Source organism: Oryzias latipes, chromosome 24, assembly GCF_053564925.1.
Source record: "Oryzias latipes strain Hd-rR chromosome 24, Olatipes_Hd-rR_3.1".
Taxonomy (NCBI): domain Eukaryota; kingdom Metazoa; phylum Chordata; class Actinopteri; order Beloniformes; family Adrianichthyidae; genus Oryzias; species Oryzias latipes.
The window spans coordinates 16,370,560-16,398,495 of record NC_136260.1 but is presented as its reverse complement, the minus strand read 5'-3'; the positions used below and the strand labels follow the sequence as shown (position 1 = coordinate 16,398,495).

The following is a 27,936-nucleotide window of genomic DNA, read 5'->3' as shown; positions in this document are numbered from 1 at the left end:
ACAGATGATCGGAGAGAGAGTTTGATGGTGCAAAAATGAAAAATGTGTTTGTCAAACAGAAAAAAATATTGAAAAGATCCTAAAACAACACTACTTATTGACTTAATGTTATAAAAAACGATGTATGATTGATCCTTTTGTAAACATTTGATCAAATTGCACAATTTAATGACAACTACACAGCACATCATGTTAAAACGTTTATTTTAATAATGTACTGGAGAATGTAAACAAGTTAAAAACATTCTTTAAGTTTGACAGAATAACAGAATATGAATCCACTGTAAAAATAGGGATTCTTTATGCATTTATATGTCATGAGATACACAAATTAGGACACAAATCCACATTAAATGTGTACCTCACATTTTACTGATCAGTCTTAAGATAAAACCTTTGCAAACGTCTAATGGAGTACCTTTAGTAACTTTAAATGAAATAAAACTTTGTGCATCTCATTTGACTAAATGATCCACATTGTTATTAAAGTTTGAAGAAAAAAAAATTCGACATCACAAACTGTGACAGTAAACAAAAGGGACGTTGTAATAGGTTTGACAGGGAAGCCCAATTTTTTTTTAAAACATTTGAAGACAAAACACTTCAATTGTGCTGTAAAACATTATTAATTTTATCAATGGACAGACTCAAAACACACAAAAACATTTAAATTGTCAAGGAACACTTGGATGTCAAATAAACACACATACACAGGAGTGTACTGAGAGAATGTACAGTAAAGTGACGACCACAATGTTTCAGTATCTCTCAACTTGCGTTGAGTGGAATTGTGTGGGACCCAGGGAGAAGGAAGAGCTATGAGCACAATACAAGAGTTTATGATGGAACAAGGACAAAAGGATTCTCAAGATTGCAATAAAAACATCAAAACTGAAGCAATGTCAAAAAAAAAAGAAAAAAAGACAGAACTTGGATGTGCAGTTCAAATCGTGATGGGTGCAGAAAGAAGTCCCTGGTGCTTAAAAGACCCCAAAAAAAGTTCATTTTCCTCCTTGAGGGTACAACAGAGAACTAGAGCGACAGGCTGAGTGAACTCACTGGACCTTGCCAATGGAAGGCAGATAACTAATCTGAGTGAACAGAGTGTTAGCAACAGCCTGACTTGCTCTCGGCAGCAGCAGTCTTTGGGTCCAGTTTGAAATGGTCTCCGTTGCTCTCCTCTTGTGGCAAACCTTTGTCGTTAGCCAGGATGTGCTCTACCAGGAAACGTGCTGCATCATCCACGTTGATGTTGTCCTGTGGAATACGTCAAATATTAGAAAGTCGTCATAGACGGATGGTGGTACAGCATTTTAGAATGAACCAAAACCATTGACTGTATAAGAGAACTGGATTGAGTGACGTTGACTCAGACTGACTCAAACCAATCCCTGCTTAATGACTATGTCTGGTTCCTACATGGCGATGTCTGTATTGCGACTCTACTGACTTCTTTTGGAACTTAACCATTTTCTATGGGTGACAGTGAAGGAGCGAAGCAAACAATGAAAAAGCCAATGTGTCGTAATTCACAAATGTTACCAATTATTACATTTAGCTTTTTTTTTCTTTACATAAACAACAATATTTGTAATTAAAGTTTTTAGAGGTGTGCTTGAAAGATGGAATGATTAAAAACTACTTTAACAGGACTCCGAAAAGAAACAGATTAGCACTCAAATCGCAAACCAACACCCTTCACATGACGTAGCTCCAGGGTCCCAATTTCAGCTTCCGGTTATCAAGTCAACTCATTCCAATCACACAAAATCATGTTTTAAGGTCTGGTCTTTTAAAATATTTACTGGTTTGTTGAATTCAGAAGTTTAATGGACATAAAATTAAAAAAGGCTCAAACAAAACTGAAACCCTTGTGACCGTCACATCTCGGCAGAGCCGATGAACTAAATGAGGCGTTGGAGCAGGAAATCTGAAAGCTTCATTCCATCAACTGGACTTCCTCCTGCAGAGCCAAAATGTTTCAATCCTTATCTAAAGAACGTCTTCAGTCTTCGCTCAGATAAATCCAGTTGTGCGATCTAATCAACAGGGCAGGAAATAACCAGGCTGGGGTCTGTTGAGGAGCAGGCCAAAGAAACACAGTGTAATCTCACAGGCTCATTTATACAAAATGGTTCTCAGTGTAGTTTTCACACATTCCAAGGCTTACCCGTTACCCGTTTAACAAAGGTTTGTTGGACAAAGGTCCTATTTTTCCCTAGTAAACCTTTGTCCCAGGTTTACAGGAGCAGAGTTTTGTCAGAAGAGAAAGATAAGCCTTGATTTAGTGGTTTTTAAAGTCATAGAAGCTACATTTATGAGTAATACATATATAATTAATTAGATTAGCAGAAAGCATGAATCACTGACTGATAAGTTTATTTAATGCAACCTTCAGGTGATCCAGTTTGATTACGACTATGGCTTTTTTGATGTGCTTGTTTTTTTCACTACAAAATTACATATTTAAGATCCGATTTAACAGAGTTTTTTACATTAAAACATATGATATAGAAGGCTAATAAAAGATGATTTAATTGACTTCCATCATGGAGCAGCAGTTGTTACCAGACAAGCTGCCATTAGACTTCCTGAAACTGCATACATTTTAAGTGCGGATGCTCTTTCAGGGCACAAACTCAACTGTGGACAGAAAACAAGGACGATCTGACACCAAAAGCACAATGTGGCCTAAACAACACAAACATGCCATCATGTCATGCAATAATCACACTAAAAGTCTATTACATCTCTTCGACCTCTGATTCTCAAGCTTGATTTAAACTTCAGAGAGCTGTACTAATTTGCTTGCGTCGTGTGATCGTTCTTTTTTTTTATATATACATATCATCCACAGATGTTCTCCACAGTCACAGCGACATTAGCAAAATAAAGGATTTCTTTCAGATTTGCGAGAGAACATGAGAAAAAAATTACCACATTTAAAAAAATAAAAATTAATATTTACCACAATGTTCTCCATAAACCTCTTGACAGCATGCAAGCTTTCATCAAACCAATTAGGATCCACAATGACCTTAATTTAGCATCTACTTAATTTTTATTCTTTTGTCATTGCTGGAAATAAATTCAGGTGTAAAGGGGTTGACATCAGCCACACTTCCATGCGATCTCACATTCAACTAGCTTTTCAAAATACTTTTGGGTCAATGTCATGCATAAATGAGTGGCTCAGTTGGCTGCGTGTTGACTGGCGCTTTGGAAACCAGGGTTCCATTCTTAAAGGGCGTAAAGAGCTTCATCCACTGTGGGTCCTTCAGCAAGACCCTTACCCCTACTGCCTAACTGGCAAGTGTTGGTCCCCCTGTGCCAGTCCCCAGCCTTGATAAAATACAGGGTTTGTGTCAGGAAAGGCATCCAGCATCGTAAAGAAAAAATAATGGATTTTTAAAAACTTAAACTTCTGAAAATTCTGCCTTATTTCACAATGATTACAATGAGATTCCACAAATAAAGGAGACAGGCTTTCTGCACAGAAAAGAAGGGTTTCTTAGAAACATGTTCGGGATCACAATGTTTTTAGAGTATATTTAGGACAGACGATTGTCTCCAAAACAGATATTACACTCGTGTATGAAACAGGATCCATATGCAGCTCTATTTGAGTTGGGCCTCTGATTAGAACTCATACTTAAGTTCAAATCAGGAATTTTTAAGGTATACATTTGAGCAGAATAAAGATTAATTGCATTTTCTGAGGAATTTCACGATTTCTTTAGACAAGTTCAAAAATTCAGAGAACAAAGAGAAGCAAACATAAAAGAAATAAATCAATTCAAATAGAAATCTTTTTAGTAGTTTTGAAAAAGGAAAAGGTGAAATAGCAATGGTAAAAATGTGGATATTTCTAAGAATGTCAATAACAGTTTTACTTATCTTTATCCATCTTTATGAAGGTTTTAAACCAAATACATTGATGTCATATTTTATTTTTCTGCCACTAGATTTTTTTTAAACGTCTACAAAAAAAGTTTAAGGAATGTTTTTATAGCTAGTTTTTTGGTGGAATAAACTTTTAGATTACAATGTCAATTTTAAGCAATTATCAATTGTTTTCCCAAAAACTTAAGAATAAGATTTAAAAAAAACAGTTTTAAAAGAAAAGTTTGCTCAAATGGTTCCTTTTATGCACAGACTTCAAATTTTAAAATAAGGTCTAATTAAATAAGTGTAGTATTGTCTCCTATCATACCAAGTAAATGAATGTTCTGTGTATAAACTTAGACAAAAAAGACATTAAAAACTAGAGGGTTAGTTTCTCACCTTAGCCGAGGTTTCAAACCAACCCAGGAAGCCAGTGTCTTTGCAGAATTTGTCCATAAGGGGTGTGTTGTTGGGACTTTCCTTCTTCTGGTCACACTTATTGGCGAGAAGCACAGCAGGGATGGGGTTTCCATTGGTCAGCTTCACCTTACTGTCCAGGTCATGCTTCCACTTGGACACGGCTTCAAACGTAGCACCTCTCGTCACGTCGAACACGACAAATGCCCCAACGGCCTCCTTATAGTACACTCGCGTCATGTTTCCGAATCTCTCTTGGCCTGAAAAAAAGGGGCATAAAAAAGAGCAAATATGGTAAATATTTATAACTCGGCAAAAACTGGGATGATTGGCCCCAAAAGTATGGCATAAATGTAATTAAACATAAAACTAGATATTTAGAACTAGTTTAACTGTTAACTTTATCACAGATAAATTGAAAGAATGTATTTATAAAAGCATATATTTTACAAGGTAGCTACCAACAATCAAATTCCTCCAATGATTCATTAATTTATCAGAAATAATAGTTCAAAAAATAAAGAGCATTTAAAAGGCAACTCCACATTGGAATCCAGAATAGCCACAAGTAAAATATGGCTAGCTTTACCAACAACAAAACCATCAAAAGAAATGCACTTCTATAAATAAAACAGCTTAATTAACATCCAAACTATGAACACTCTAAATCTCGTCTATTGAAACATCTGGCATGGCTACAAGGACGTTTCTCTCTCTCTATTAGCCATTATGCCTACTTTTCAATACATAGTTTTATCAACAGAAAACACTGACAGCTTTTGTTAACTTTTGTTAAAGTTACATGTTAAGCCTTGTTTCCACTAAGTGGTGCAATCTGATCTGGTCTGGTCTGTTTTAGAATGGTTCTGGTAATATAGGTGAGCTTTTTTTACTCATAGTTGGACCGTCACTGCACATGCGGTGTGAAGTTTTCAACAACAACAATGGAGGTCATCCAGCAGCTTATTATTTCCCACTTGGCTTTAGGTACTTTGTAAATCCAAAGCATTTAAATTGTTTGACAGAAGATTGCAGATGGAGAAGAGAAATATAGCGGCTTTCTATGAGTTTTCTTTTGCCATTGTGACCTTCAGCCAATCAACGAGTTTCTACAGTAGCTTCGCCCTAACCGGTCCATTCCATTTTGCTGTGGACCTCCAACCAATGGGGGCCCAAAAATGGTACGATTCAGTCTGGCCTAATGGGTCAGTTTTATAATAGAAACACTAAAAATACCAGACTGGACTGGACCGGACCATAACATTCAGCTCAGCTTTAGAGTAATACTACTGTCACACCCAACAATACAGTAAAATGTGTTCTCCACGTGTGCTTGGGGAGTGGTAAGCTGCATTTCAAGCTGAACTCCAAACCATATAGGATGTTTAACCATCCAAGTGGAGCCCCTAGTGATGAGAATAAAGAAGAAAGGTATTAGGTCCTATTTTTCATTTTTGGTATAACCAGACCAAGGATTCAAAGCAGCAAGAATGATAATCCCATAATTAATAGGACTATCTAGGATCCCAAATGGCTGGAGAACTTCCCAAACTTCTAAGATGGTAGAAAACAGCATGCATCAAAAAGTTATCCTGCTTCTTTAATAGGATAGCGAACAAAACTCAACATCTGTGGAATTGTAGTTGAAATGAAGGAACCACAGGCAGAGGGTTCAAAGAAAGGTCAATCCATGAAAGCTACTGGACTTGACAGATTACCTGGGATAGTCCAAACCAGCTCATGTGGATTTCTTTTGACTTTTTTAAGTCTAGCAGACACAAACCATTCATTCTCACTGTATGAAGTCAGTGACCAACATCTGAGAAATGACTCTGAGGCATGACATTCCCACCCCTTCATATCACCTTACCTTCATGGCTAAAAGGTAAACAAAGGAGCCCAAAGTGATATGTGCCCACACTGCAACACCTCAGAGAGGGGTCAGGTTGCTCTTTTGTTCACCTCATCTCAGCATTTGATACAATCATTCCACCCAAACTGGTTGATAAACTGCTGGACTTTGTTCCATTAGCTCATGGATCAAACAGTTCCTCACTGCAAGTCAGAATAGACCCCTAACCTCTTCCTTCTCAATCAGTCATAGCACAAGCTCCCACGGGGGTTTGTGGACGTATGACTGTTGTCTACTCGTCCAGCAGCAACAGTGACTATGCTGGTGACGTCACCATCATCAGACTCATCCTAAGGGGGACAAATCAGCGTACAGAGTCGAGGTAGAGGTTTGTTAGAGCTTAGCGTGTAACAACACCGAACACCACAGAAATCAAGTAGATGGGTGCAGATTCAGAAATAGAACAAACACACTGAGAAAGGGTTTTTAAGCTGCTGGGAGTCCATATCACTGGATGCCCCCTGCCCCCTCTGGAAGATCTTGCCATAATTCATTACATCAGCGAAGCACAAAATATCACCAGTGACACATCCCACCTTTTTAAAATGCAGCCCTCTGGCAGGCGTTACTGAGCAGCCAAAACAAAAAACCACCGCTTCAGAGGGAGCTGGGCTTTACTTTGTAGGTTTGTTATTATTAAAAGCAGACATAGAGTTATAAAGTGAATACCTGCTTAGCGCACCAATTTGCTTTGCAAACTTATAAGTAATTCAACGTTTTTGTATTTTGATCAGCAAAAAGCATTTTAACCATGTTTAATGTGTAAAGAATGAAAAGGAGGATGGGAATAAAGACCAATCGATCAGGTTTTAACAACAACAAAAAGTCACAAATGTTGTGATTTCAAGAACAAGGACTGGTCTTTTCTGGTTTTTAAGCCACCAAATTAGATTTTGTCATTTTGGAACACATTGTTCCATTTTTTTGTTTTTTAATATATCAGAAAGCAAAAGGTAATACTTTTTACATTTATGAAGCCTTTTCAATGTAATTTAAAAGTAAAATAATTGATATAATATTAACATTAACTACATCTAAAAGATTTGGTCAAGAAAGATGACGCAGGATTTTTTAAACTTTTTTTTTCAATAAATCCTAATTTTCTTTGTGCAAACAGTAGTGATACAACTAGATCTATGCAAATACTGGCCTCCAATGATGTGTGACAGAATGCAAAAGTCTCAACACATGTTCATGCTCCACTGTTTTCATTTAAGAAAGCCTACAGGGCAGGTGGAACTGTAGAGTGTATTAGGCAGCTAATTCACAAAACAGAAAATGAACCGAAAAAAAAAGATTGTGGAAGTGTGAGTGCAGCTTCTCCCAGCATACTTTCACTTTATTGCCTGCCCAACCACGCAAGGAACAAGAGCGGTGTGGTGCAGTGCGGGTGTGAGAGCGAATACACTGTGGGGCCCACAGGCCTGATGGTAATTGCTCATAATTGAGAGTCTAATTTTGGCCGATATAACCCCAGGTGAATTCACCAGAGACACGACACACTGGGATAAAGAGCCGATGGACTGAAATAAGGATTTCATTTTGAGGCTTCTACAGCTCGTACGTCCAGAAAAGTGCAGGCCATGGCAGGGTACAGACAAAAATAAGGACCTCATCATTTTCAGGGCACTTTTTGACGTTTTAATGGTCTGACAGCCTCCACAATGACTTAACTAGAAGTGAACAGGTTTAGGAAGTTATCAAATAAAGGAAAGTCATTGTGTTTAGAAGGGGCATTTCAAAACTGGGTTAGCTTTTACAATGTGAACATAGGACCAAATGATGCGACTGACAGATGCTCTGATCTATTTACTGTCTAGTTGCTGATATTATCTAAAAAGCCTGGAATTGTTGGAGTTTAAGTGTATTTTGGTAGCGTCTATTTACCATGAACAACCTCACAATTTAATTTGAATCCTACATTAAGACCTTCAGAAAGGGTTTGGAGCTACCTTCCATGGCCATGTCTGCTTTATCCTTTGAGTGAAACTAGAACCAAGAACCATTCTCAAATCTGTTTCAGTCCTATTCTATTACTTCACAGGGTTCGCTGGATAATTTATCAAACGGCCAAACGTGAAGAATTCAACTTCACCTTATTGGTGTTTTTGAGTCTGTTGAACCCTATCAGCCATCTGTCTTCCTGTATATACCAAGTTCTCAAAGAAAGAAAGAGCCACCTTAAAATAGCACAATACAAAGTCAAAGTATTAACATGATTTTGATTTGATTGATTGATTGATTTCAAGCATTGTAGTCAAAACAATAAAGAATCAAACTCATTACAGAAATGATGACATGCAAAGATAAAAAAAACAGAAAGTAAAACCAAAAAAAGGTACTTTAAACACATCTGCTTAATTAAATCATTAACTAAAGTCAAATAGAGATTGACTTATTGCTTGAAAAGTGCAGTGGGAAGAAGCAAGCTTATTTCAAATATAACCATTTGTATCACATTTCTGAGAACCCTTTCATAGAACTTGGTCCATGTGTTCTACTGCCTGTAGTTCATTATCATTCCACTAGAGGCAGTAAAAGGGCTTTTCAAAACGGCTGCTTCTATGAAATTGCAAACACTTTTGGCTAATTTTGCTAATTTGTAAAACTTTATAGTGAGAATACCCATTTATTCTTATTCATTTTTAAATTGACTACTTGTTGCATCGAAAGGAAATTGAAAATAAGTTGATAATTGGCGCTTTATAAAAACAGTTACACCATGTTTAAAATATGTTGGTGACATTTGATACCGTGGGTAAATAAGGTGCTTTTTTCCTTAACGTGTCAATATCATTGCATCTTAAATTAGCAAAAAAGTTATCAAATCACCCAACATAGCATAAAAAAACATTCCAACCCCCCTCCAAATTTTTTTTATGTCTATTCTTTAACCCTTACAGGGTTAAGGAAGCTCAGTTGTACCAATGTTGCAACTTCCGCAGCTTTAAAAATGAGGAAAATCTAACAATTGAGCAAGCAGTTTAATTTACTGATATTTAGCATTGTGTAATTATTTATATCTTATTGAATTGCTTTTATGCCATATATTTTAATACAGTAGCGCAAAAGTAAAGTTGAATACTTTATTTGCTTTTGTTTTTACAACAGGGACGAACAAAATCATATTGAAAACATTAATGAGGGTCATATGCTGCTAACTCAATCAGCAGAACTCTGTAAGGGACTACATGAACAAATGATCATTTACTGAAATGCCGCAGACCATGAAGCTGCAGGGGGAAAAAACAAAGACGTGTCAAACGCACAACATGAGGCAACTGCCTGCAAACTATAGAGCCTGTACATCCGAGTCCATTCATCATGATGCTGGGCCCTGATGGAATTTTAATTGAAAAGAATTCAGTTCATGACCTTCAAACACAATTAGATGCTTATTGCAGCACATCAAACAGAAGCACTCGGTGAAACGCTTCAGTTCTGGGCACCGTGCTGTTTCTGTTTTGCGGCGCAAGAGAAGCAGATCCAAAGTGAAGTCTTGTTATCCAAAGACCCAGCAACCCCAGTTTCCTCCATGGCGGTGCATGCTTTTGTGGGCGGGTTACCATAGAAACTATCCAAGCAAGAAATTACAGCAGCAACAGCAGCCAGCTTCGTCTGTTAGGAGGCAACAGGCTGTGACCCCTCCCTCACAACACTGCTAAAATAAAGACAACGCAGGGCAACAATAGTGAAAAAGCAGCCCAAAGCACGACTCTGCAAAGCAGGACCGAAGAACACATGACTTTACATTCCTGTCCACAGCATGTGAGAAATGATTTACTACAGCTTACTTCTGCACCGAACAGGCTGCGAGCTAAGGGAAAATCCCAGACTTTAAGTGGAATTACCCTTCTCTTTCCCCTTCACCTTTTACTCAGACCTGCTGCTTAAATTAAGCTTTCAGAAATCAGGCCTCACAATAACAGAATCTGTTGCACAATATCAGATTTTTCTTTTGTTTGCTTTTTTAAGATTTGGGAAGTCATTTCAGCATGCCTGAACCAGTAATGAAATATGATCCAAATCTTTAATGGTTGCAAATATTACAAAACTGATCACTCATCCATTTAGTGGAAACTCCAACATAATTTCCTCACAGTTTACACCAAAGTGACACTAGTTTTCTATGCGTTATAAAAGATGGAAAAGTTTCATAATGTGAAATGGTATATTATTTAAAGTTATTACGGTAACTCATGTCAACAAATCTTGAAAACATGATATATTTCATTGACTTTAAATAAAACCACTTTAGTGCAAAACTGGTGCTTTTTGAATAAACTGTGTGTCCAGCATGTTCTATTGTGGGATCCAGTTTGAACATTTAAAAATTACACATTTGATTCCACAGTTGTTGGTGTCACCTTGAAATTATCTTAGTATTAATTTAATAAGAAACAACATTTAAATGAATGTGGTTTGGAGAAGTTTTCAATAAACAAAATAAAAAAATGTAGTCAAAATAATCTTTAAAATTCCTAAATTCAATTCTGAGATTTATGTAATTCTTCTCATTTAAAGATCAACTCCAAAAATCTTTTAAGAGATTTAAAAAGTGATCCCAGTGCTCTTTTAATACCATCGATCCATCCATCCATCTTCTTCCGCTCATCGAAGACCGGGTTGCGGGGGCAGCAGTCAAAGCAAAGATGCCCAGACTTCATTCTCCCCGGGTCCTGGGTCTTCCCCGGGGCCTCTGCCTAGTGGGACGCGCCCAGAACACCTCCCTAGGGAGGCGTCCAGGAGACATCTTAACCAGAAGCCCAAGCCACCTAAAGCGGATCATCTCGATGTGAAGGAGCAGTGGCTCCCCTCCTTGAACCTCAACCTTAACATGGTGGAGGGGTTTGAGTGCTCAAGTGATCTCAGGAGCTATGCTGTCTGGAGCTTCTGCCCCTGGTAGACACTCCCATGGCAGGGTGATGAGCTAGACAAAGATAGGTTCAGAACACCTTTTTGAAAAGTACGATCAAAGATCTCGTAACGTCACCCGGATCGGCATCACCGGAGCCACACCTCAGGCCAAAGGTTGGGGCACACAAGCGAGCGCCTGGTATTTGGGGCTCCTCTGAAGGGACCCCGATCGGGTCCAGCCTGAAGGAACAACGTGGGATCACTCTCCAGTGGTCCCACTACCTGCAGGTGAGCTCAAAAGGGGTCGATGCAATGTGGTTTGGGTGGCAGTCAAAGGTGGGTGCCATAGCAGCCAAAACCCTGGTCATGGAATATTTGGTCTTTTAATTTTAATTAATAATTAGATATTATAATAAAATTGCTTCTACATCACTAATCACAGCCATAAATTAATCCTATAAGGCTCCAGATTTTTAGGGGCATGATTGTTTTTTGAAAGAAAAAAAAACGCAACTTTTGAAAAGACTTTTAAAATACCCAATCAGAAAAACAATTTTGAGCTTGGATCATCAGAAAAAAATGTCACAAGAACCTGTTACAAACGACAAAAAAACAATTTTCATCAAAATTGGTCTTAAAAGGCAGATTCATTGTTGTAAGTTGTAATTACTTTTTAAAAATTGTATACATTTAATTACAGAACAAGCTCTTATTTTGTGTTTCCCCTATTCAAACAATGCTACCTGGGTAAGCGGGAGTTCAATATCAGCCGTTTCACTTAAAAGCCAACAGAGGATGTTCTTTCTGCAGCTCCTAAAAAAGTTAAATCTGCTAAAGTTAAAGACCACCGTGACCTTTGAGATTCCTAACCTTTGGTTGATCCTCACATCCTCTATTGTGTTCTGCTATGTTTTGTTACTGCTGAGAACAGAAGCAGACTGTAGCGTATCCCTCATATTGTGGAGCATGGGTGACCGGCTGCCATCTGCCATCCCTGCATGACCTCTACCTGTCCCAGACGACCAGTCAGGCAGGGAAGATGGAGGCCATCCATCCTTTTAAAATTGTCCCACCTCGCAGGTCTAAATACAGACTGCAGATTGTACAGAAAGTTACCAAACTCGTTTGTTCCTGTATATGTTCTTACTTTAATTATTTGGATTTTATAGCCATTTTTTTTTAAATTTTAGTAAGGTCTTTGTGTTGTCTTCTCATTTTACATTATATTTGATCCCAATTCAATTACTTTGATTATGGTATTTTCCTAGACCATTATTTAAAGAGGTAAATACGTTTAAAACTCAATTATGCTTACACCAAAAAGGGAAAAAATCCGGACAATATTTCAAGTTGGGTCAGGTTTTACAGATTTTTTTGTGTTTTGTATTTATTTATCGCAATTTTATGGCACCTCAAATGTAAGGACTCAGTAAGGACTGTTGAATATCAGCTGAAAAAAGCTACTGAGACTTTTTGTTAAGTTAAAGGTAAAAGGTAAGTTCAAACCCATCACTGGGATAAAAACCTAAATGTGCCATTGTGGTGGTTCATTTACGAGAAAATAGATACTAATGTTATGCACAACACCCGACTAAAAACACTAGTAATCAGAGCTGTGACGGTGTGGGATTTTTGATCACCGCGGTGATGAACTACCAGGGGGCGCGGTGTCGCGGTTAACCGCACGCCCTCCCGTCCCCGCCGAACACTAAATCCCCCGGCGGCCGCGTCGCAAATGAATACTATTACAACGCATAACTCTTTATTAACAAATAACAGTAATGACTAAGTACTACCTATTTAACTAATTAACTAACTATATAGGTGTTTTAGAATGACTATGTGTATGTGTGTCAGCGAGAGAAAGTAAATTATCAGCAAAGGTGAATGTGTTTAATGTGCTTTTTATAGTTCCAATCACGCACCACGCAGAACTTTCAAAAAAAACAACTATGAGGTATACTCATCACCGTGGTGATGCGGTGATCCAGTTATCGTCACACCCCCTATTAGTAATGCCTCTTTGCTTATAATATTGTCTTTTTGCAAAAATGTTATAGTATCTACATCTTAGCACAGTATCAAGGAAAGGCTCAACTATTTGACAAGATGGTCAAGTTCAAAGGAAAAGACCAAAGCCCTTCAAGATGAACAACAAATGTTCGACAGAACATGCGTAATAATATCTGACAGTAGAACAAGCCAAGCCCTCTCAGATCTTTGTCTTTTCTCAGTGTGAAGCAAACTCTTAAGAGGCAGATAAAATGGAGAGTTCAGGTTCCAACTTTTGGAAATACAATAAAAAATTGATTTTGAATTGATTAACTGAAAAATGTAAAAAAACACTACAGATTCCATTTGCCTGGGAACAGGATTGTTTAGAGCAAAACTTGAGAGGGACCATAATACCATAATAGGACCAGTTCGATCAGTCCTTTAACTAGGCAAAACAAAAAATACGAGACCATTGAAATCATGACGAATACCTTCCAAATAAAGCAACAGAGGGGCCTGTCTGTCGGTTTGTCTGCTCTTTAGCCATATTGCAATGGTCTATCCAAATTAGAATCCATTGCCACTATAGAGATTAACTTTATGACTGCTTGTTGAAACTAAGTATTTAACCTTTGACACCCGAGATGTCGTTGGGGATACCTAAATAACAGACACTCTTTGAGCTACAGTAACTAACTCTTCAACCATTGGCGCAGTCAATGGGAATCATCTGATTCTGACACGGAGAAAACCTACTTTTTATATCGGCTTTATACCAATATGCAACACATTAGCAACATAAAGTGTAGCTTCATGGCGCAAAGCTGCTTTTCTCCACCTCAGAATCGACAGGAATTACATCAATTGCGTGAACGATTACGGTAGTCAAAAAAATGTCAACACTGGAGCAAAAGCTTCGGTGTTCAGGGTTAAAACTGAAATGTAGTTTGTCATGTGCTAGTTAAACTGAACCAAAAAACCTGCTGGACCATTATTTCACTGGCAAGGTACCCTACAAAATATACAGTTTTTGCCAGTTGTGTCTATTCATCTAAGAAAAACCTTTAAAAAAATGTATTGACATAATAACATATCTACTGTTCAAACTTTTCTTCTGGTTTAACGAGAAATGGGTTTTTCTTAATCACAAAATCTCTGCAATTAACTACTAGTTTAAATAGATTACACTGTTATAAAACTAAAACAGCTGATGAAATTACCCAAAATGCATATTTAAAACTGAATACATTTTTGTGTGCTCATTGTATTGTCTTATCTCCCTTACAATCAAACTAATAATGACTTAGGGGGAAAAACTCCTTTAAGACACCCATACAGAATGTTTTTAGATAGGTAGTTTTGCTATTTGTACGTTAGTGACTCAAAATACTTCAAAAGTAATGTAGACCTATAGATAAATTGATATTGTTACAATGAGATCTTGTGTTCTTTTTAACTTCTCTTGAGATCATTCAGTGGAGACCTGCCTTCTGCACAGGAAAAGGTTAAGGAGTTGGAATACAGGGTCAAATCATGTGACGGTGGAACGAAACAAAAGACGTTGAGTGTTTTAGTGGGTGTTTAAGGAGGAAATCTATTAATGTTACTAAAGGTCTTCTTATACAAACCAAACTTATTAAAGTGTTTTATTTTAAATGTACAAAATGCATGCTTCTTCTACTCCCCACAACAGTGGGTAATCAACTTGTCTCCAGGCTTTAAAAAACCCCAATGACAAAGTAGCAATTCTGGGTGAAAGGGGGTTCGGTTCGCACTCTCTTCACACCAACTTCCTCCATCTTATCTAAGGCACTGATTACTATCATTCCCCCAAACTGTAATCACAACTGAGGTGGGTGTAACTTTAAACAGCTCAACGGCAGAATGAGATTTACTCCCCCTTTAGCTATAACATACTGGAATGGCGTAGAAACCATTTATTAATGGCCTTAATGACTTACCTTGAGCTTTTGCTCCAACACCCCCACTCTGCTACTTATTTTATCCTCAGATACCCGTCAGCAGCTTCAGTGTAGGTGTGAATAATGAAGTTTAGTATCTCTGTCATTTAACCCTAAATGTTCCAGGATGTCCAGTACCTTCAAGAAAAATGTACAAAGGTACCTTTGCCTAAATGAGTGTTTTCCGGCTGTTTGTGTGCTTTGGTGTTTTTTTCTCCTGGAATAAAGTGTTGTCTGGCTGTGACAGAAATGACCCTCCCTGGCGCTCAACCGCAGATGTCCCTGCACACTGAGCTGAAGTGATGGGACATTGCTGGGGGGCTGTCGGATCGTGGGTTGGTAGGTAGTAGCCTGCGCTGCCAATCAATCTGTGACAGACACGCAAGCTGTTGTGACGACCTCCCCAGCACCCAAATGTTCGCCCCCTTTCTGTCACCGCTGTGAGCGATAGTATAAATATAAGAACAGCAGTCTTCGAACCATCTGTCCTGATTATTTTTCAGCATATGAGGTCGGTTTGAGGCAAAGGATAGAATAGAACATCTCTACAGGCAGGCCATGTTTCCTTTTTCTTTGTGTCGGTGACAGAAAACACACTAACCAACATGGAAAAAAAATACATCTAGAGACCAACAAGCCCTCATGGGCATGCAAGTTCTCTTTCCCACTTCTCTACACTCTGAAGCCAAAGCAACTAGGATCCACGGTATTTAACCAAAGACGAAGTGTGAAAGAGCCAGATGAGAAGAACAAACAACTGTTTTTGGCAGAGATTATCTGAACAGAATGTACAAGAAACACTCTTCATTATTTGCAGCATGCTTTAATCACTTGCACATGGTGAATTTGTGGCCCTCGCAGAAGGTTTTGGGAAAATCTTGTTATGGGAAATTTTCACTACATTGCACAATTCATCTGGGCATATTGAACTCCCCGCTGTTTTACCCGCTGAGCTCACTGGGAGGATTGTGTACCTGTTTTTGCAGCCGATGCGGCAAGCAAAAAGTAAATTTAGTCGTGGAAAGGTCCAACAGCTAAAGTCTACCATGTCATTTTGATTTTATGCTCTAAGGATTCATGCAAAAGAAAAAGTCAAGTCTGTGTTTTGAGATTAAATACGTCTGACAGTAAAGCACATTGAGATTTTTGTTTGTGTTTTATTATTTTTTACTTTGAAATATTTTAATATCATTCATTGTGTTTTGGCAAATGTACATTTTGTAAAAAATAAAAATAAAAAAAATAAGTGTTTTACTAAATTAATGATTATTGACTTATTTATCTTACTAAAATAACAATTTCAAATGAAAAACTTCTTAAAATTTTTTAATCCAGTTTAATCTACAATAACTTAAAATATTTTTTCCGGTAGCATTGTTACATTAAAACAAACAAATAATAAAGACTAAGGTGATTTTAAAAATAGTTTTAATGGTATAAAATAAAAGAAATTTGGACTTCTTGTGTAAAATTAAACTCCCTCTTAACCCCAATAAGATAATACATTTTAGCAATAAACCTGGATGACTGCTGTAGGTACCTTGAGACCATTACTGACGAAAGTCTGGAAAAAGTATTAAATATGCAGGTTTTTACCAAGTGATTCTTCCATTTCTTGCATTTTTTTGTCTGCACCTAAATTAATTCTTTAATAAAGTAGTTAGGTTGGTCAACCCCAGATATAAATTACAATAAAAAATGAACCACTGCGGATTCAAAGTCCATTTTCATCTTCTTTATAACAACCAAAAGAAACTCTCTTAAAGAAATAGTCAAATGAAAAATATTTAAGACTAGTTCAAAGAGCTTAAATAGGAAAAAAATAAATAAATTAAAATAAAAAAAGGAAGGACGATAATCCAAACGGGGCTTTCAGTTCCACCGGGACATACAATGTCATATAACTCATAGATTTTTTTGTGAAATCCCTAAGTCCAGGTCTTTAAAAAGTTTCAGTCTTCCTAGTCTAATACCTACACTCAATTTTCACATTTAAATCTATGAAAATTAAGTGTCAATTTCTTGATTTTCAAAAACCTTAACACAAAAGTTCTTTCTCTACTGTAACTCTGAAGTAACTGAAAAACGGTGTGCCAAGTTTTACCCATTAAGGTGTTTTGGAATCAATAACTGCTAAAAAATAACAAAGTATTCCATTATTCCTGCTTTACATAAATAACTTGATGGAATAAAGCAAATAGAAAAAAAGCTGCTTTCCTCATGACAGAGGAGAATGCATGTATGTCCAAAGGCCCCCGTCACATGATTTTAACCCAACAAACATAAAGATAACCAGCATGAATGAGCCTCACGAGTTGCACCACAGCCAGTCAGCAATATTGTGACCAGTTTCACAAACCCTGACGTCAGTTGCGTTTTTTTTTTTTTTTTTTTGGGAGGAGGAGGGTGGAAAGGATAAATCAGATCAAAGTGGAAAAGACAGCATCTAATGGGACATTACTGATGGCATCACACCCTCATTCTTGCTCGCTGATCTGCAGTAACCTTGTCAGCTTGGCTGCAACTGGTGACTTGAAAGTTAGTCACTGGTTTCTCATCTTCACTCGCTTGTCCTTTCAAGCCCGTCAGTCACAGACTGCTCTGTTTACTGTGCGACATGTTTGTGTCTGCAGATGACAGATTTGAGGTTTGAGAAGGGCTGCCTGCCTCCCTGTGGGAACCTTAAACTCAAAGCAGGCAAGCTCTCGTTCCTTTTGCCGGGCTTTGTAAAGCTGCTGGAATGCATCACTGGCATGTGGACCAGTTTTAGAAACATTATGGAAAAGTGACTTAACTGGAATGCTCGGGGAATTACAACAGCTTTTGTGCAACGTTATGGTGACACTGCAACAATAAATAAAAGGGCGTAACTATCCCTGAAGTGCAAATCAACTCAATGCGAAATCATGTCAGATTACAACAATAATAAAACAAATAATAAAAAAAACATTACATTTTAGAAATCATAACAAAATTTTAAAAAGCAAAACAATTCCAAAAAAAAAATGAAACAAAATAAAACAAATACAATTTACAGAAATCAAAAGGAAACGTTAAACGACAAAACATAAGAAACCGGAAAGGTTAACTTCAATGGAACATTATGTTTTTCAATCGTTTCAACCAAAAGTTATTTGGCATAAAACGATATTGGACATGGTCCGCACTAATCATAAAACTAGTATGCAAACATTGAAGACGCCTTTGGGGAAAAAAAAAATCAACATTGTTTTTTTTTTTTTTTGGAAATATCTTTTGTTTTCTGAAACATTTCATTTTTATTTCACATGCTTTTCTTTCTTTTCTTGTGTTTCGGTTTCTGGAATTTTGTTTCTAAAATGTAAAGTTGTTTTTTATGATTTGTTTTTCTTGTTGTTTTTTTTTTGTAATAATGATCATAAAGTACAACTACAATCATCTCATGATCATTTTTTAAAGCATTCCCAGTGGTCTTTTAGTTATGAATATACAGGTTTTTTTAGCCAAAATCAAAAAACTTGTGTTATTTTCTAGGACATAGAGCAGCAGTAGTTCATCGGAAATTTGTCTCTGAGTTGTGGGCAGGACTGGTGGCACAAAGTGAGCGTGTCCACCCCCACTTCCCATCATCCCTTTGTTCACACCACCTCTTGCTAGCTTACAGCCCCTCACACCCCCAACCTAACATTGGTGGTGCAACAACTATCCAGCCGTACAGTTTTGAGCCAAATACAGCTCAGACGGGGAAAAAATACATCCATGGATCTATTTGTCTGCTGACTGGAACGCCTACGTCACTGCAACAGACTTACTTTTTTCTAACTGCATTTTTTCATCTGCTCCTGATCTACAAAAAAGCAATACTCAGAAATGCAAATCTAGGGTTACATTTCTTTATGCACGTCCTCCATCACGAGAAAAACGCTGCAAGAACGTGAGAAAACCCCGATTTTCATTGGAGTCGGTCTTTAATGGGTTTTTGCACTTCACGGCCACCGTACAAAAGACCCATAACATTTGTTTTTATAGACAAAATTGCTTCATCTGACGGAATGTGGAGAGGCGGAGTTCAAAACAACAACGTGACTTATATTACACTACCAATCATGAGCAGCAGTGATCAGAAAATAGACACAAAACTGATCTTATCTGAAGGTTTTGTGCGCAACAAGAACTGAAACCGTCTCATTTTCGGTGACCATCATGACAAAACTTTCATGATGAAATCTCTCAACTTTTATTCTGAAAGTTAACGTTTTCCCCCTCTTCTTTTTCACCGTGTCTGTCTCGTGTGTAAAAAAATCACATGACCGGGTCTGGCTCCTTACCTGCGATGTCCCACAGCTGTAACCGGACCAGTGTCTTGCTGTCCCAGTTGATCACTTTGAGAGCAAAGTCGACCCCGATCGTCGCCCTGTAGTGCTGCGAGAAAAGCTGATGCACGTAGCGTTTGATGATGCTGGTTTTGCCGACCCCCAGTTCTCCGATAACCAGAACCTTGAACAGATACTCCTTGCATTCAGACACCGAACCTCCGGCCATGCTGGAACTGACGACAAACAAATTGTGGGGCCGCTTCTGCTTTTAGCTCATGTATGTGTGCAGTCAGGAGCGAAAGACGACTGTTAAGAAGGGCCAGGCCGCCTGAGAGCCGATAGGAAGTAAAGAGTTGTTGTTTCTTATTTCCACTACTTTCTAATCCTCCTGGCTCCTCCTGCACCTCCTCCGTCCACCGCCACACAGAAAGCACATGATAAGTCATAGGACCCGGAAATGTCAAGCAAAACGTCTGTCTGCTGCCGGTATGGCAAGCCGTCAATATCAAAAGTTTCCTCAAATTTGCGCATTTAACTCGACATGTTCACCACGTTACAAAGTGGAAGGAAGTGACTTGTTTCCCTCTTCTGACAAGCAAAAAATAATTTAAAAAATGCTTAAGGCATTTTTAGTTGGTATTAGAAATTGTCTAAACATTGCAATTTTTAACCAAAAAAATAATGATTACTTGTAGTAAAAAATTAGTAATAATAGTAAAAAATGTTTTTTTTTCCATTAATAAAATTTCGATTAACAGTTATTTAGTCCTGAAAAAGCCTAAAAAGAAAACAGATGGCTGTGTCAGATTTCACTGTTTACTTAATGCATTGAGGGCATGCGCGATTTTTGTGGTGGTGTCCTAATTTATACCTCCAAAATCCAGTGCCCTGGAAATTTCCCAAAAGTCTCTGCAAAAAAACAAAACAGGATGCATCAATGCCATTGTCTGTGTCCAAATTCCCTCCCTACTCCCTAACTACTAAAAACCTATATAGTAGTGAGGGACTATCTAGTCCCTTGGATTTTAAAAGTAATTTGAACACCATGCTTACCACTCAATAAAGTAAATATGATGTCACTGATTTCCCAAAGTAAAAAAGTAATAAATATGAACATTTTACAAAGACTATTTCTTAATCCATTATTTTTTGATGATGAAAACTTGGATGGGTTGTTTTAAAAAACAAATGTAATACTTTTCTTTCTTTTTTCCGCAAAAATTGTTAAAGCCCAATGCCTTGTGGTCTATATTCATCAATTGAGTGAGCATCAATTAATCTAAAATTCCATGCCCTACACATTTTTAAAAAGAATCTTAAAAAAATAATGTGGATCAATGCTCACTAGATTAGCAAATATAGACCACATTGCATTGCATTTGAGCAATTTGTCATTTGAAAAAACTGTTGTTTTCTTTTTTTGTTTGTAAAATTATCCAAGATTTTATCATCAAAACACAGTGGATTCATATATAGTCTTGTAAAATTACTTTGGCTATTGGATGATGTCTTATTCAGCGTTTAAAGAGTAAATTGTGAGCGTGTGTCCAAGCTGCATTAAAATCCCAGATACTAGGTAGTACTGCACCATAGTCTTTTTAGGGTAAAGCTGAGGGATTTGCACATAGTCCATATGTCACATTGCAATAGTAAATGTGTGACAACTAAACTTTTTGGTGTGTTTTTTAAACATATTTCTTTTAAACTTAAATTTTGATCTTTTTCGACATACAGTAATAAACTTGTCTATTTTTGAGATATTTTCAGGCAGTGACAAGTCTCCTTAATATAAATAATTTTTATTTTTACAGCATTTTTCCATGTTCAGCTTACTCAAAACATAAAGGCCTGTATCATCTTAGATTCTGCTGTGTTAAACAGCTTGCACCCTGTATATTTTACATAAGATTAAAATGATTAACCAACTTACACTATAATCGACTAAAAACATTTGAAAAAATACAGTATTACTGCACTACAGTGGGTACGCTGTGGCATCGTACTTTGAAATAATTTGCATTTTCTAGAGAACTAAGAAACTTAACCTGAAATAAATTTCTTAAGATTATAGCAGGATTTAAGAAAAACTGTAACATGTATAATCCCATTACAAGAAGCAATAATCATTGGTTACAACCAAATGTTTTTTTAAGAGGAAACAGCTCACTCAGGTTAGCTTAAAAGTTGCCAAAATAACTTAAACATCTTGACAAGTTTCAGAAGACAAGTTTTAAAATGTATAAACTTCTTTTTTCTTTATCTTTACATTCTAAATATAGAAACATTTATCGGTATTACAAACATACCACCTGTGTGAAAAACAAAAGATGGCTTAACAGTATTACAAACTTTGAGAAGTAGTACAGCTTGTACTGTGTTTCCGTTACAATGACATAACAATCCCAGAAAAGATGAGAAATATCTGCACAGCATGAAAAGCAAAAGTTTTTTCATATCCCATGGCTGAAATACTTTGTTCTCAGGGCTATGATTGAGTGTAAACAGAATAAACAACATTGCCAACATCTTCAGCCTTCCTTCATCAGCTACATCAGTAAATCTGAAAGCCGGAATGGAGTTTCATAACAACTTTTGATTGGCACATTAAATCCATGTCACATTTGATACAGCGCAAGAATTCAGTTCCTTAAAGATATTTTTAAGATGAGCACACCTCGCAACACGTAAAATGCAGTTTTCAACCAACCTAATTACATTTTCTGCAGGTTTTTTTTAAATTATTATCTTAATGAGGTCTGGGGGAAGAAAAATGTGTAGGCAGATCATCAAAAGCAAATGTTTAATAAAGCAGCTTTGGTTGCTACACTCATGGACGGAGCTCTGAGTGTGCACCAGTGAGAGAAAGAGCTAATATAAACTGGCATTATATAAAATTGAGATCTTAAGAGAACGTTTGTCAGGTCATCAGACATGTTATTGTGATTCTAAGTAAGATATCATTCATGAAAATTTGGCCTAGCGAGTTTTGGCACTGTTTCCAGCTTTACATTTTGTTAAAAGGCTTGGTGCTCAGCAAGAATTCATGAATAAACCCCTTACACTTTTGGTTAACAACTTACAAATGAAAGTAATAAAAAAAGCAAGCAAAATCCCTCGTTAAAACCTTCAATGACACGGTAGGTAGATCTGCGTGTGAAAAGACGTGATGCTGACTGCGCCAGTGCCGGGTTTGCTGTCACAGTGTTGAAGAGCTGTGTGCAAAGTCACGGAGCATGTCTGAGGTGTAGACAGAGCTTGGAGGGCTACCAAGCATCGGCTCAATAACAGGAGAGCCATTGATGGACTCCCCAGAGCAGACAGAGTCTCTGAAGGGGGAGGGGGGCGACAAGGCAAAGGAATGCTCTAGACTTGGTTTGTTGCGAGTTAAATCCTCAGCTTCCCCATTTTTCCCCTCCCTCTCATCCTTGGCATCGTACATATAACTGTGTAAGAGGTCCAGTTCTTCATCTTCAGGGCCCTCTTCTTCAAACATCCCAACTTGGGGGGTTGAAGGGGGCTGAAACGGGGCTGATTTTGCTTCCCTGGCAGTGCGGGTATTCTGTGCTTGGACGTGAAAGCCGTGGGGGTCCATCACAGACCTCTGCAAGCACTCTGCGGTGGGCTCCGTCAGGGTATAGGGCACATAAGCTTGCTCATCTAAATCCGATTTCAGTCCTTGAATTTGTTCTGAAGGTGTTTGGGAACAGAGGGGGCGCTGTGCTTCGGCTTCGTCGTCTTCCTCCGTCAAGTTGCTCAGATGCTTAGGGCCAGGTGGTGCTTGGTGGTGATGGGGGTCTGTGCCCAGGTTGCCAGTTGAGGGCTCACAACTGTGGGGGTCGGGGGTGTTAGTTAGGGGCCTGATGACCGCTGTCTGATTCAAGCCGGCTTCCTGTTTCCTCACATGCACAGACAGTCTGTGCCACACATTCCCCCCCTTCGGAGGGTGTCTTGGACCTGATTCAGACCATGACACAGACTTGCCATTAGAACTATGAACGAGATAAAGACTGAAGTTACTATCAGATGAAACCAGGGGTTGGAGAGAAAAGCAACATGAGCACAGAAGCAAGAGTAGAGCATTTCAACATTCCTGAAGCATGTTAAAATACTTTTTCTCCTCACAACTCAGCACTAACATCTTTGCCAAATGAGCCCTACACAGCATTACTTGTTCAAACAGTGATTCATAATGTGTGTCAGACAGCATTATGATCTCCAGATAGCTTAAGACGGAATTCAAACTCCCCAAAGCCATCTGGCTACTGTCTTTATTCAGTTTTTAACCTTACGGTTAAAATGTATTCATGCAAAGTATCGCTGCTGATCTCTGATCTACAGTGGCCCTCAAGTGCAAACCACACCAACAAATCACTCAACGCAATAACATATTAAAGATCACAATGGCAATTAGAAAAGCAAAGCGTATAATGAAAAAAAGAACATTTAGAAATCAAGCCAAAATTGTAGAAACAAAAACAAAATTCCAAAAATTTGGAAATGAAAGAAAAAAGAAACAATTCCTATAACAAAAGATGTTTCCAGAAATTAAAAATAAAATGTTAAAAAAGGATGAGAAACATGAAAAAGGAGCTGCTATGGAACATGACTGATTGGATGAGGACGTTTGTTCATCATTTCAACTTAAAGTTATTATGCTCCATACTAATCATAAAACATTTATTAGTATGTGGTAATTGAAGGTGCATTTAAAAACCTCAAAACTTAAATATCATGATCCAATCAGCAATTGAATCATCACATTTGGAATTGTGTTTTGGTTTCTAGAATTTTTTTTCACCAAAATGTAATGTTTTCTCAAAAATGGGGTTGCTTCTTTAATTGCTGTTGTGATCTTTAACATGATTTTGCATCAAATAACTTGATGATGTGATTTGCACTTTAGGGCCCCCATACTGATCTGACCTGGGGACCACACATAGTTTAGTGCAGAGTAAGCCTGGACTGGATCTAATGTGATTAGTTGGGGAGGTTGTTAGGAGAAGGTGTGCATGCTGAGAGAAGTAAAACATGAGGTTAAATCAGGGTAAACTGAAAGCAGCAGGGGTGGGGGGTCTTTTTCATGTAGGGCTTTAGTGTCAAAAAAGCAGAATCACAGAAGCAAGTGATGCCTTTAATTAATCAAACTTGTAAGCCAGACAGGATCGTTCTCTGGATGCTGCACAGTTTTGAAATTTAATTGACTGATGAATTTTTGTGCGTATATTAATTAAACAGTTCAGATGACAGAACTGCTCTCCGGGATAGGAGTTAAATAACACCCAAACACATTTGCCAGCCTTGACACTTGCTTCTTAGTGCAGAAGCTTGAAGGTGAATGTTAGACAGGCTGCATTCAAGGGTGAGGGACAGCACCTAAACAAACAGGGGTCAGTCTCCATGTTAGCCCCGCTCCTTACTTTGGCCACCTGTCCGCAAGAAACTGCTGTGGATCTCAAAAAATTACATACATGTCTCATATCTAGTTTCTATGCAATATCAATATGCTCTGAAAGTCACACATATGTCAGCATGGCCTGTTAGCCAAAAGACAATCAAAAAAATATCACATTTCCTGGTTTTGTATTAAATTCATCCTAATTTCATTAAATATTAAGTTACCAGGGATGAAAGGGGGTGCTATGTGAACTATATTAAAATCACTGTAATCGCTGTGTCTTACTTACACCAATTCACTAATCATGGACATTGTTGTTAAAAGTTTTTTTATTTCATGTTAAACCTGTTTTTTTTGAACAAATAGATTGAATATTTCCGAATGATGCCCAAGTTTTTGTCTTCAACGTGTTTTCATGGTCTGTTAAAGCCTTGCTGATCAAGACGTACAAATTGATTCCTTGTTAAAACTTGTAAAGAATAGCAGTCATTAGAAAGGAGAGGAGCAGAGTGCAACAGAAAGACGGTAGATTTAATCAAGTCAAAGCTATATCTAAACAATACCCTAGTTCAAACAGTTGGAAGTAAATAAAAGTTTTTTCTCGTCTAAATGGGGGGCTGACCTTTGTGTGATTGTTGCACTTTGTTCGCAAGAATTCACAAAAACGACATGGCTGGGGGACAGTTGGAGAATAAAGGTTGCATCAATAACAATTACATGCTATTTTCTTTTCACAAATGACTAAATATGTTGCTGGCTTTGACCGAAAACAAGTGTAGCAAGTTTAAGGCATAAACAGAAAAATTGCGTTGACTGTTTGAGGGGAGTACAGTGCAAGTTTGTTGAAACACTGGGGGATTTTTCAGTCAAACAACATCGAGGTTATGGACTCAGAAAGGCCACGTCTACATAAAGTAGTAAGATTTTTAAGATGAACATATCAAGCAACCCTATGAAGGTGTGTTTGAAAACAAAATAGAGCAGTAGATTCAATTTGATAAGATAGGATGTGGAGAAAAATGTTAATTTGGTTTGGTTTGCCATCACTTCAAAGATTTAATCAAATAGCCTGGACAATATCATGCAGTTACAACAACTGATGCTAGGGGGCAGTACTTGCTAAAACAAGCACAAACCCGGAATTATCAAAAGAATTATATAATATACCAAACAACAGCTGAAGCAGTTCTTCATTTCTGCAAGAAAAGTATTTGATTTTTTTGTTTTTCATATTTCAGTAGATTTGTATCATAAGCTTTTCTCACAGCTCTTAGATTAATCCCTTTTTAAATTAGCTAATTTTCGAAAAAGACATTCTTTGGACTAACGTAACCTCTTCAACTGTTGACACGATAAAACAATCCAGTGGATTATGAAGGGGAGAAAAGCAGCTTTGTGAAGAGTTTACGCAATCAACGTGAAACAGCTGATTCAGACATGGAAGAAATCTGTTGGAATTACAGTTTTGTTAGTTCAAAGAGCGCGTGTTTTTTGCGGTTGCCAGCACCAGCTTTGGGTGTTAAAGGATTAAATCAAATTTTGATGTGTTTTCATACCTGTCCAAACAAAGCAGCCAATCAGAGAAAAAAACTATTACTGGAGCAAGCAAGCAATCAAGATTAAGAAACTCCTAGTTAAACACGGCGATGGTACCATCATGGTATGGGAGTAATATATTGCTGGTTTGCAGTTTCTCTAATAAGGAAGCAGATTTCCATCTCAAATGTCCAACTCTAGTGTAATGTGGTTGCATTTCTATTTCTTTTCCATTCATTTCTGCCCTACCATAAGATGTGTTATGCTTGTAAGAAGCTGCAGAAGCAGATGTATTTGAAAAGACACAACAGCACCCTTCAAGGTCCGAAGTTAACGACCCAATTTGCTTGCACTTGGTTTTATGACACATTTTATGAAAGAATAAGAAATCCCACTTTTGATTAAAACTTGTGACCATAAATCCAGGAGAAAATATTCTAAACCAAAAAATGTCAAAACAACCATGTCCATGATTTTTCATAAAGATTGCAGTCAGATTGTTTTTTTGAATAATATTGAGTGCTTTCTGATTCATTTTTTAAACCTAGAAAGTCACACCAGATAAACAGCAGCAATTCAAGAAAACGACAACATTAAAAATGAAGAAAACTTTGATAACTTACTTTGCATTCCCTGAAATAGCCTTCTTCCGCCGAAATATATTGAAGAAACTGTTGCTGCCACACTGAGCTGCAGCTTTTCCATCTCCAACATGCATTCGCACCACGTCAGAGGTTGTAAAGGCGCTTCGGACATTCCTCTCTGGCTTTGCGATGATAATGTACATCTTGGGTGTGAACATGCAGCTCAGCGCCACTGTCACACTCAGGCTGACTGAGAAGGATGTGGTTATGATCTTGTAGTCGGAGCCAAAGTAAATTGGAACAAATGCCAACCAGATGATGCAGGTAGTGTACATTGTAAAGGCAATATATTTCGCTTCGTTAAAGTTGGCAGGGACGTTTCGTGTTTTGAAGGCATAGTAGGTGCAGCTCATGATCAGCAGCCCATTATAGCCAAGTGGTGCCACCATGCCTACGTTGCTGGTATTGCAGATGAGATAGACCTCACGTATGCTTGGATAGGACTTGATGGGTTCAGGAGGCTCCAGGATGATGAGTGTGATCTCCAGAGTTAGCTGCACACTGATCAGCATGAACGCAATAACCACCTGAGCCCAGGCGCTCATAAACCGCGGCTTCCTGGTGCAGATCTTCTTCTTACTGCCGGCCAGAATGCGGGCGATTCGATTTGTTTTAGTCACCAGAGCAGAGTAGCACATGGCGGAAGAAAGGCCAACTAAAAGCCGCTGCAGATAGCAGGAGGCAACTGTAGGACGGGCGATCAGTGTGAAAGGACAGATGTAACCCAGGAAGATCCCTGCCAAGATAATGTAACAGAGTTCTCTGCTGGATGACTTTACAACAGGCGTATCACGGTACTGGATGAACACAAAGGTGACAAAGGAGGTGATCAGGATGCCCACGCAGGAGAAGGCTACTGCCACGACAGACTCCACATCTGCCCAGTCAACATACTTCAATGGTAAAGGCTGGCAGTCTAGAGAGAGAAAGAAATAGGTCTGATTAGTAAAAAAAAAGGGTGACGTGGTTTATGGTTTTCTTATCTAAGATATTTATCCCCAAAAAAGACAAAAACAAAAACAGAATCACCACAAAATAA

The 27,936-nt window shown here is 37.9% G+C and overlaps 2 protein-coding genes across 6 annotated transcripts in view; both read right to left on the bottom strand.

The window, feature by feature from the left end:
- Nucleotides 1-187: 187 nt before the first annotated feature.
- Nucleotides 188-20,162, bottom strand: rab32a (RAB32a, member RAS oncogene family). Its single transcript, XM_004083496.5, has 3 exons — nucleotides 19,335-20,162; nucleotides 4,285-4,562; nucleotides 188-1,257 (listed from the first exon to the last, which is right to left on the bottom strand). The coding sequence occupies exons 1-3, from the start codon at nucleotides 19,546-19,548 to the stop codon at nucleotides 1,108-1,110; spliced, it is 642 nt and encodes a 213-aa protein (XP_004083544.1). The 5' UTR covers nucleotides 19,549-20,162; the 3' UTR covers nucleotides 188-1,107.
- Nucleotides 20,163-21,105: 943 nt separating this feature from the next.
- grm1a (glutamate receptor, metabotropic 1a) overlaps nucleotides 21,106-27,936 on the bottom strand; it is a 37,117-nt gene continuing 30,286 nt past the window's right edge. For 4 of the 5 annotated variants that reach the window (XM_004083597.5, XM_020714524.2, XM_078942841.1 and 1 more), the window contains exons 8-9: nucleotides 26,877-27,813; nucleotides 21,106-23,311 (exon numbers count right to left, since the gene is read on the bottom strand). In XM_004083597.5, the coding sequence (XP_004083645.2) occupies nucleotides 22,519-23,311; nucleotides 26,877-27,813 (1,730 nt within the window). In that variant the 3' untranslated portion in view covers nucleotides 21,106-22,518. The remainder of the gene's footprint in view (nucleotides 23,312-26,876; nucleotides 27,814-27,936) is intronic. The other variant, XM_020714526.3, reaches the window with a different exon arrangement.

Bases quoted from the DNA above. Each gene is read 5' to 3' on its own strand.
- rab32a (XM_004083496.5), bottom strand. From the start codon at position 19,548: ATGGCCGGAGGTTCGGTGTCTGAATGCAAGGAGTATCTGTTCAAGGTT. The intron at 4,563-19,334 runs GTAAGGAGCCAG...CCTTTTTTTCAG, and splicing joins ACAGCTGTGGGACATCGCAG to GCCAAGAGAGATTCGGAAAC. The intron at 1,258-4,284 runs GTGAGAAACTAA...CGTATTCCACAG, and splicing joins GGTTTGAAACCTCGGCTAAG to GACAACATCAACGTGGATGA.